Genomic DNA, 10,673 nt, shown 5'->3' with positions numbered 1-10,673 from the left:
GGGCGGTGTCGCACCGCCCCGCACCCTCCCGGCCGCCCTCCCCCGGGGGAAGGGTTTTCCTGCAGACAGGCCAGAACAGAGGCCTCTTAGTTGGAGCAGTTCCTCTGCCGTGTCCCCGCTGCTCCCGGGTCCTGCCGCCGGTCGGACCTCCTCGCTCCCTTCCCTGGGGGCTTCACACGACCTGGAAAAGGAGGGGAGAGCGGGGCGAGGCAACGATTTCTACACCCCAGATTCTGCTCCAAGGCTTGATGGTATCAATGACTGGGAGCCCCACTTTCGTCGCCTAAAGTGGGGATTACAGTGGCATCTGCTCACTGGGTCTTGCACGGGTTAAGGAGTGTTACCTGTAGCGCACTTAGAACCGCCTGGTGATAAGCCATCAGTAAGACTCAGCTCCTAGGATTTCATTAGTCCTCCGGTAAACCTGTGGGCGTGAAGGTCTGAGCCCCGGGTTGGGGGGCGGGGCAGCGAGGGGGGAGGGTGTGTGTTCAGAGGCATCCAGACGCCTGCAGAGATTCTGCTGGCAGCTGGAACCCTGGAGAAAGCTTATCACCACCCCGCAAAAAAGGAATCACTCAATTTGCCTTTTTGTCCCTGGGAGGCAACTCTGATGAATGAACGGATGGAAGGAAGATAGGAAGGGAGGGGGGGAGGAGGGAGTTGTTCAGGCCCTCTTCACAGACGGGGTCTTCTCAAAGCCCAACAAACCTCTTGGGGGCTCCAGAACAAGGACTTCTGGAGCAGACGTCTGCCGGGAGCGTCCATCTCTGGGAAGAGCTGCTCAGACAGAGATCCAGCGGCCTCTTTGCAACAGATTAGCCTCCAGAGGCATGGGTGGTGGGTGCAGCCATGGTGGGCAGGGCACCCCTTTGGGGGAACAGAGGGTGGAGGGAGGAGGAATGTCATGGTTGTCAATAGCAACATAAAGCAGGCCAGGGGTAGGTGCTGGGATTAGAGAAATCAATGGTACCTAAGACGGCTCCTGTAAGGGAAACCCACCCTTGAGATGGTGTGTAATGGGAGAAGCCGTGTGCACATTGGACCCCCCAGTAAAAATATACTTTTATAGAGACAATGCTAAATGACAGCCAAATGTTTACAGTGGTTCTATATATATACAGTATATAATTATTGCCAGGTAGGGTTTTTTTCATTGTTTTTATGATTTTTTTTACAATGAGTATAAACTATTTGTCCAAACCAAACAAAACCAACACATGTTACTTTTAGAAGATAGGTACAATCTCTGGGAACCTGAGAAAACAGGTCACGGTCCAGAGATTTACTGGTACAGATGGTGCAAGCGAGGCCCAGAGGGACCCAGCCAACAAGCCCCAGATACAGGGCAAGTAAAGGGAAGAGGCTTGAGTGCGATCCAGGGCTTCTACCACCCAACTGGGACCCAGGGTGGGGAGTTTCTGCAGCTGGGGACAAGGCTTGGTGCCAGAATCCACCGGATGTTTTGAATTCAGAGGACACACACTAAAATTCCAAGCCCTGTGAGGAGGAAATGGAGGGATGAGCAGAGAGGAGGAGAATGTGCACACGTCAGGGGGCTCAATTTTCAAAGCTCCGTTGCATTCCTGTTCACAGCCACCTTCGAGTGAGACAGGACGACCACTCCCCCCCCCCCCCCCCACGGTCATGAAACTGCAGCTCAGAGGAGGGAGTGAAGCAACCTGCTCGAACAGCTGATGTGGGACCACAGGGAGGGAGGCCACTGTGGAACGGGGCTCCAACTTCCTGTTTTCTGGGGCCCAAGGAGAACCTCAATGGTGGTGTCTGTGGACCGAAAAAAGTCCTTGGGCAGTGGAATTCCCATGACCCAAGTCCCCAGAGTCCTTGCAAATCAGGAGGGGGGACCAATGTGGAAGGCTGCTGGCCTCCACTGGAGAAAGGGTTCGCCCTGGGGAAGTCTGCCCCCCACACCTTCGGTATCTGTTTCTCATTCCCTTCATCAAATTGCTGGAACCTGAACCCAGCCCAAGCTTCATCCAAAAAGACCGGCTGTCTCTTTAACCAGGGGTGGCTGCTGCCCAGATGTTACTCCTGGTACGTGCAGCACATGTTGTACACAGTTAAAGGCGCAGGCCCCTGCTTTCCCGGGAAAGTACAGAAAGGATTGCTGGCCTGGAGGGCGGCTGTCCGGTGCCATGGGATCTTTTCACACGTTCATTCTCTTTGATCCATGTCCTCTCTTGGCCTAAGGAAGAGCTATGGCCTCAGTGGACAGCCACACTGTGTGCTGCCAGACAGGCTGGCAGCTGGCCCTCCACCCCCTGCTCCTTTACACCCATCAATTAATGCCACTGGCACCAGCCCCTTTAATAATAATAATAATAATAATAATAGTAATAATAGAAATGGAATTTCCAGGCTGTTTCCCTAAGTGAAAAAAGTAAGATGCAAATGTAAGTTACATGCTACAAGTCCTGTGAAAGAAAAAATATACACTGTATGTCTATATGTCTGCATATGTGTAGGTGAACAGAGTATCTGGAAGAATCCAAGGAACCAGTGGCAGTGGTTGCAGCGGGGCCCGGGAGGGAGGAAGACAATTGTCACTCTTCACCATTTTGCACATGTTGAATTTTGTATCATGTATCCTGTTTCCCAGTAAAAATAAATTAAATAATGAATAGTTATTTTGAGCCAGGAACTATGCTAAATGTTTCCCGTATTTGTCCAATTTAAGCCTCCGAGCAACCCTACTCTGTCTCAAGATCCCCATTTTACTGCTGGAGTAACTGAGGCCCAGGGAAGTTAGCTGACTTGCTAGCAAGGGGTTAGGCCAAGACTCAAAACTCAGCCAGCCTGATGCCAAGGTCCTTACTCTAGACCCACTGGCTGTGTTGTGGCTATGTTGCTGGCCCTTGGCTGCGAGTCCCCTCCCCCTGGGGTGTCTGAGAATGGCCAGGGAGTTCCCTGAAAATGAACCTTCCCTTTGACTGGGAATCTGTTTACAGAAATTGCTCCCCGCCAAAAAACTCACACAAGTGGGCCAAGACATATGCCTATTAAATGGATGTTTGTAACGGTGAAAATAACAATACGGGTTTACAGTTAAAATTAACTTAGTGGGTGCCATACACCTTGCTTGCTTTATCCGTATTAACTTATTTATTCCTCAGAAACATGAGAGGCAGGGTCTCCGGTCATCCGCATTTCACAGGTGGGATCACCTCACTGTGCTCCCAAACACATACTTCTGCCGCCTTCAGGAGGAGGTTGGGTGGCTCCTGTCTATCTAACTGCGGGGCATGGATTCCTGCGCGGCCACAAACATATTCCGTGGGTTTTGTGAACTCCCAATGGTAAATAAGAATTTTGTATTTCTGCTTTGATAAAAACCTTGGGGAAAAAAAGAAAAAAGAAGGTACTGTAAGATCACCCAGACAGACACCTTTCCACAGGGCGCTGGCCCATGAACTCAACAGACGCATGTGTCTGCTTACAGCCCACAAGAAGCCAGTTCGAATGGCGGTTTAATTTTCAACAACTGGGGAGCACTGTCCGGCTATGGAATGCCCTGAAAGCAAAGTAGAAACAATCGCCCCATTGACCACCCCTGTGCTCATACTGATTTTTTTTTGCCCCAGTAACAAACCAAAATGTCTCGTTTGCATTGATGATTCACAATTTAAGGGCATTTTCAAAGTCTGAGACTATATAGTGCCTTCTGTTATTTAATAAGTTATAACTCAGAGTTGACATGAAGACGACTTGGTGCGGGAGAGAAACGGCCGGTCCTGGGCTGGATTTGTGTCCCATTTGCGGCACACGACGCCAGACAATTGGGGAGAGTTGTCAACAAAGTATTTATTTCCTAGGAAGTCTAGTTTAGAGTGGTTACTCCTTTGCTCTTCTCTCTTTTTTTTTCTTTTCCGTATTATTTAATAATAATAATTATTATTATTATTATTAAATTTTAGGGCTGTTGAATCCATCAGTGGCAAGCGGGGCCCAGCACAAGCTCGGTTTCGCTGACTCGGTGTGTCTGACAAGTGAGTTGGATGCACCCCGTGCTCCTCGCTCTCCCTCCCACCCCTCCTTCGCTCCTCCCTGGAACGTCGCTCTGTCTGCCCTAGAGAGCGTGGTCCAGCCCCACCGCCGGCTCTACTCCCTTTCCTGCTGTGACTCCGCCTACTTTCTCTGGCCCGCCCCTCTCTCCTCCCCCTCTTTTCCAAATGTCGCAAAAGACTCGGCGGCCCTTGACGGCCGGCGTCGTTCGACAGTCTGAGGACCCTGAGAAGGAGGAGGAAGAGACAGTGGCGGCGGCTGCCGCGGCTGTGACGCGATCCGCGGTGGGTGCTGCGGTCCTGGACAGACAGTGAGGCGCGGGCGGCCGGGCCGGTAGGCTGGGCGGTGGGCCCGGCGGCCGCCCCCGCGCCGCGCCCGCTCCTGGAGGCCCGATGTGGCTGCAGCAACGGCTTAAGGGGCTGCCGGGACTGCTGTCGAGCAGCTGGGCCCGCCGCCTCCTCTGCCTGCTCGGCCTCCTGCTGTTGCTTCTGTGGTTCGGGGGCTCCGGGGCGCGGCGGGCGGCGGGCGGCCTGCACCTGCTGTCCTGGGCCCGCGGCGAGGTGGGCGCGGCCGAGCCCTCTGCCTGTCTGGAGGCGGCCACCCGTGCCTGGCGCGGCCTGCGAGAGCGCGGCGAGGCTGTGCCGCTGGGTCCTGGGGTGCCGGCCCTGGTGGCCAACGGCTTCCTGGCCCTGGACGTGACTGCCAACCGGCTGTGGGTGACCCCTGGGGAGCGGGAGCCCGCCGTGGCGCCGGACCTCGTGCCCTTCGTGCAGCTGCGCCCGCTCAACGTGCTTTCCGAAGCTGGAGAGTCAGTGCTCCTGCTGCGTGAAGGGCTGTTGCGCCGGGTGCGTTGCCTGCAGCTCGGGACCCCAGGTTCCGGCGCTGCAGCCGCTGCCCCCGGGCCAGCCTCAGCCTCTGGCCTTGTCACGGGATCCGGCCGCGACTGCGTGCTGCTGCAGGAGGACTTTTTGGCCCACCGGGGCCGACCCCACGTCTATCTGCAGCGCATCCAGCTCAACAACCCCACGGAACGCGTGGCCGCGTTGCAGACTGTGGGACCCACGGCTGCTCCGGTCCCCAGGACCTACACCAGTACTCTGGAGAAGGTTGGAGACCATCAGTTCCTCCTCTATTCGGGCCTGTCCCCGCCTGTTCCCACCGGGCTGGTGCACCTGGTGGTGGTGGCCGCCAAGAAACTAGTGAACCGGCTCCAAGTGGCTCCCAAGTCGCAGCTGGATGAGACGGTACTGTGGGTGGTGCACGTCTCAGGGCCAGTCAACCCCCAGGTGCTCAAAAGCAAAGCAGCCAAGGAGCTCAAGGCACTCCAGGACTTGGCACGGAAAGAAATGCTGGAGCTCTTGGAGATGCCCGCAGCCGAGCTGCTTCAGGACCACCAGCGCCTCTGGGCTCAGCTCTTCAGCCCAGGTGAGGCCTGGCAAGTGCTTGGTTCAAGTCCACACCTTGCACCAGGGTGAACATGGTCCACCCTGGAGATGTTCCCCCAGTCTGCCAAGGTGACACTGAAAGGGAGCAGAGGGGTGGTTAAGTCCTGGGCATGGCGTTTGACCTGGGGCTGACCCTGACTGCTCCACTATTTAGTGCCTGTGTGGGCTGGACCAGCAGCCTAATCTTTCTGGACCTGTGTTCAGTAACAACAGAGGCATCTACCTCAGAGGGCTTGTATGAGACCCTAATGGAAGAATGCAGGTAATGGGCAGGTCTTATTATTATTTGTTCTTGTAGGCGAGGCCTGACTTGAGCAGGGTGGCTTGGAGGGTCATTTTCTAAGGGGGAAACAGGCCTGGTTGGTCCCCACATTCTTCTTATCTCAGTTCCCTGGAGTCTGGCTGGTGACAAGCATGGGCTCACGACACCCCTTGAGGCTGAGATGTGCCCTCGCCGTTGTGGCTGCAGTCCTTCCCCAGGGAGGTAGTGGGACCTCTCAGCAGGTGGGATGTTCTGTCAAATAAAAACTGTCCCCCTTGACTGTTTCCAAAAAGAAAGTCTTGTTCTTGATGCGAGGGAGGTTTTGGTTTCTGGGATTCTAGTCTGCATCCCTACATGTAATTGCTCAAGGAGTCTTCCATTCATTCAACAAGTGTTTACTGAATGCTTTTGCCAGGGTCTGTTCTCGAGTGAAGACAGTGAACAGAACAAATTTCCCCTCTTCTTGGTGCTGCTGGAATTCTGGATGGGAGGAAGACAAATATTAGGAAAGTGAAAATTCGCATAGATAAGTAAGATAGCTTTCTAGAAGGAAAGGTACTATGGAGAAAGTTAATCTGTGATTGAGGGTGACCGGAGCGGGGCAGGAGAGGGCAGGGGTGGGGCTCTGTTTGGCTCCAGTTGTCAGGGAGGCCACTCTGAGGAGGACTCCCAGCAGGCCAGAGCCCCTGAGGTGGGTTTGGTGGAGTGGCAGGTCGTGAGCAAGGAGAGGGTCGTGGGAGGTGAGGTCCGACACGGGAGGCTGGTGCTGGCTGGACCCTACAGGGTCCCATAGGCCTTGGCGACTTTGTGGTGAATTCTGTTGTAAGTGGGACGGACAGCAGGGCGGAGACGCCATCTGGTGCATGCTTTCAAAGGTCCCCGCAGCTGTTCTGTGCAGAGTAGAGACTATGGGGGCAAAAGTGGAGTGTGGAGACCACGTAAGAGCTTTCCTGCAGGAGCCCAGGTGAGAGAGGAGCAGGGCTGGAACCAGAGTTGTGACTGAGGAGACGGAAGTGGGTGGATTCTGATACCATTGCAGGTGGAGCCGCCAGGACTTGCCAAGGACTGGCTGTGGGGAGCGAGAACTTGCGGGTGACCCCTGAACTGGGGGGGAAGGCTTGAGCGGGTGTCTGGAGACAACTCAGGGAAGGATAGGTTTGGGGCTGGAAGAATTCAACCATGTCGGGCTCAAAGTGCCTGTCAGATGCCCAGGCAGAGACACTGAGCTGGCGGTCCGCTGGCTGAGTCTAGAGGTCTTACAGACTGGGGAGGCCCTGGGTTTAGATGTTATTCGAAGCTGCAGGATGGGAGGGAGAGAGATGATTGAGGGGAGAAGCCCGGGACTGGCCAGGACATTGGTGACAGTGTTCTGGAGTGGGACTTCGCTTGGCTGCAGACAGTGGGTGCCAAGTCCTGGCTGTGACGGTGTTCTTTCGGGACCTGGCAGGAGGTGCCACTGCATTTTAACAAGATTTTAGGTTTCAGGCTCACAGGGCTCAAGCTGGTCACTCCAGGGAAACTGGAACTGCCACTTTCTTCCCTAGGGACGAAAACTTTGTTCCTCTGCTGCTCTTGATCTCTGTTTCGTAACCTCAGTCTCCTGTCAGGCCGTCCCCCTTAACGTGCGACCTTTGTGGTGTTACAGGTGTGGAAATGAAGAAGATCACAGATGCCCATACCCCATCTGGCCTGACCGTGAACCTGACCCTGTATTATATGATGTCCTGCTCCCCAGCCCCACTGCTCAGCCCCAACCTGAGCCACAGAGAGCGAGAGCAGATGGAGTCAACGCTCAGCTACGAAGATCACTGCTTCAGCGGCCATGCCACCATGCACGCTGAGAACCTCTGGCCTGGCCGGCTGTCCTCCGTCCAGCAGATCCTGCAGCTCTCCGACCTGTGGAGGCTGACCCTGCAGAAGCGCGGCTGCAAGGGACTGGTGAAGGTGGGCGCCCCAGGCATCCTGCAGGGCATGGTGCTCAGCTTCGGGGGGCTGCAGTTCACCGAGAACCACCTCCAGTTCCAGGCCGACCCCGACGTGCTGCACAACAGCTACGCCTTGCACGGCATCCGCTACAAGAACGACCACATCAACCTGGCCGTGCTGGCGGACACCGAGGGCAAGCCGTACCTGCACGTGTCCGTGGAGTCCGGCGGCCAGCCGGTTAAGATCTATGCCTGCGAAGCGGGCTGCCTGGACGAGCCCGTGGAGCTCAGCTCCGCACCCCAGGGCCACACCTTCTCAGTCATGGTCACACAGCCCATCACGCCCCTGCTCTACATCTCCACCGACCTCACGCACCTGCAGGACCTGCGGCACACGCTGCACCTCAAGGCCATCCTGGCCCACGACGAGCACATGGCCCGGCAGGACCCCGGGCTGCCCTTCCTCTTCTGGTTCAGCGTGGCTTCCCTCATCGCCCTCTTCCACCTTTTCCTCTTCAAGCTCATCTACAACGAGTGCTGCGGGCCCGGGGCCACGCCCCTCTTCAGGAGTAAGGTATAAAGCCCCTGTTCCTCAGCACCCGAGGCCCTGGCTTTGTGCCTGGTCCTGATCCAGGACTGGCTGAGGCCTGGGTCGTCACAGGGGGTCCTTCTAAGCCAGCACCCTCAGCCCTCAACACAGAGAGAGGATCGAGTGGGTTTTGAAAGGACATTAAAAAGTGACTTTTGAAAGGAGACCATAGGAAAGGACAGCTGTGGATAGATGAGCCTGCTGGCTGGCCTCCCAGGGGTGTGGGCAGTCGTCCCCCCGTCCCCCCCAGGTGAATCTCAGCATCTGTAAATAACTGCAGCAAAGCCCTAGAGCCCCCCACCCTAACCCCTGAGGGCCTGTTCACTGCGTTCAGGCCCAGGGGGTTAGTCGTCAGGTCTGGGCAGGACCGGATGTTCCCTTCGTGTTTGCTCAGACACCTGTGCCCTGGGAGCCGTGGTTTTGACCCCGGTCCCATCTGAATGTGTCTCAGGACAGTGGGACTGGTGTCTCAGAGGGTGCCCCCTCCGCCCTGTCAGCCAGTCAGTGGCCTGTGCTTTTTCGCTGCCAGGATTTCTGGGAGAAAGACCGGAAGGGAGCCCGTTGTTGGCACTCAGGAGAAAGGCTAGAGAAGGAGCTGAGCTTGTTTTCTGACTGGTGTGGAGTAGGGAGCTGTGTGACGCTCTGGTCTGTTCCCAAGTGGTCAAAGAGCCAGGGGCCAGCGCAGGAGAATGCCTCATCACCTTCCCGGAGGGCTTTGTGGCCGGAACTCGGAGAAGGAAGTAGCATTCGACCTGAAGGAGTGGGAGGCAGGTCTGAGCTCCTCAAGCTTGAAGGACAAATTGAAAATCAGATCAAAAAGAAATGTGCAGACACCGTCTGCTTAGCCGTCTGGGCCAGCTGTAATAGAACAGCTGCGTGGCTTGCGTTGTGTGGGTGGCAGCCGCCCCTGTTTAGCCCGAGGCTGCTTCTCCCTGCTGGTTGGTGGGCTTCTCTGATCTTAATGTGGCATGTACCCATCCACCGTGCTTCCCCACAGGCTTGGGGACGAGCCACACTGCCCTCATACGGTACTGCCCCACGCCCCTCAACTGACTCCTGTAGAGCTGGCCTCGCCGGAGCAGAGCCTGGCGGCCACTCTGCCCCAGACCACTAGATCCGCCGTGGTAGGCGGGAGTTCTAGCTCGTCACTGGGCCAGGAGCTGTCTGCCTGTGCAGATCGGAGCCTGGGCAGGCGCCACCGCGGCTGTCCCCGTGGCCGGCTTCCCGTAGTGTTGCGGTAGCTGTCCACAGCTGGCGGCGAGTAGTAATGGCTTGTCTTGTCGATTGCACAGGAAGATCCCAGTGTCTGAGTGAGCCAACGGCCCTGCTCACAGCCACCAACCGCACACGACACCCAGCACTGACAGTCCTGCTGCTACGGACAAGGGGTCCTTTGAAAGCACCCACCCTTTCGTGCCTTGTTGGGGACACCAGTGACGCAGAGGCGCGTGTGGATGTTCAGGAGTTTACATGGGGGAGCGGGAGGGGCGGGGCCAGTAGTTTTTTGTAAGCTTTCAACTCAATAAAATGATCCTATATGGAAAATACTTGAAATTGAACTCACTCCTTCCACTTTTCCCCTTTCCTCTGGCCCAGGAACTAGACCGCTTGAAAAGACTCTTGTCTGGGAAATGTTGTGGGTTTTTTTTCCTAATTTAATGTGTTCATTCTTGACCGAATTTTTAATTTATTGTTGAGATTTTGCTGGACGGCTTTGGCATCCATTTTAGACAGTGAATCTTGGTGGTGATTTGTGATCTTGCCACCGGGGGCCGCGCCCACGGCCTGCGTGGATGGCATGGGTCTCGGGTCGTCCTCAGGTTTGCACATTATCTCTTTCTTACCAGCCCGTGGAGACCTGTGATTTTGTATTTCTGGGCTTCAGGGGAAGTGTTTTAACTTTCTAGTGATTGATGATTGTTGGGTTTTGAAATACCAAAGCTTTCTTTTGTTCTGTTTTTAAATAAATCTCTTTCAAACTTCATGAGCGGTTTGTGTGTGGTTGAAACCTTTGGAGGCATCCTACCTCCTTCCGGCACCAGACTTTTGGGGCGTGTCTGAAGCAGAAGGGCCAGCAGCCTAGACCCCGACAGGAATCTTTTCCCACATGTCCTCCTGTCCGAGGAGTCCGCTCAGATACGGAGGCAGCCTCTTTTCTGTTCCCCTGGGGGTGGGGGTAGTCCAGCCCAGTAGGCTGCTTGAGACGCACCATCCTGGTCCTTTTCCTGCTACTGTGCCCTCTCCCCCTACTTGCCCTAAATAGCCTAGATTTGCCTGCCCTGGGTTTTGCTGGCCATAGGGCTGGGCAGCAGGGGAAAACCCTGGGTGGGCTTCTGCTGGTTGTTTCCTTAAACTAAGATCTGACCCCTGCCTTTGTGGGGAGGAGAATGGAGCTGGGCGTGGCAGTCCACCTGGGGAGGCTGTTCTTTTGA

At 55.7% G+C, this 10,673-nt stretch overlaps 1 protein-coding gene across 1 annotated transcript; it reads left to right on the top strand.

Moving 5' to 3' along the window:
* Positions 1–4,204: 4,204 nt before the first annotated feature.
* Positions 4,205–9,788, top strand: KIAA2013 (KIAA2013 ortholog). Its single transcript, XM_053920997.2, has 3 exons — positions 4,205–5,445; positions 7,373–8,226; positions 9,534–9,788. The coding sequence occupies exons 1-3, from the start codon at positions 4,413–4,415 to the stop codon at positions 9,549–9,551; spliced, it is 1,905 nt and encodes a 634-aa protein (XP_053776972.1). The 5' UTR covers positions 4,205–4,412; the 3' UTR covers positions 9,552–9,788.
* The last annotated feature ends 885 nt before the right edge of the window (positions 9,789–10,673 follow it).

This window comes from Desmodus rotundus, chromosome 3 (genome assembly GCF_022682495.2).
Source record: "Desmodus rotundus isolate HL8 chromosome 3, HLdesRot8A.1, whole genome shotgun sequence".
Taxonomy (NCBI): domain Eukaryota; kingdom Metazoa; phylum Chordata; class Mammalia; order Chiroptera; family Phyllostomidae; genus Desmodus; species Desmodus rotundus.
The sequence above is the reverse complement of the archived record's forward strand: the minus strand, read 5'-3'. Positions and strand labels throughout refer to the sequence as shown.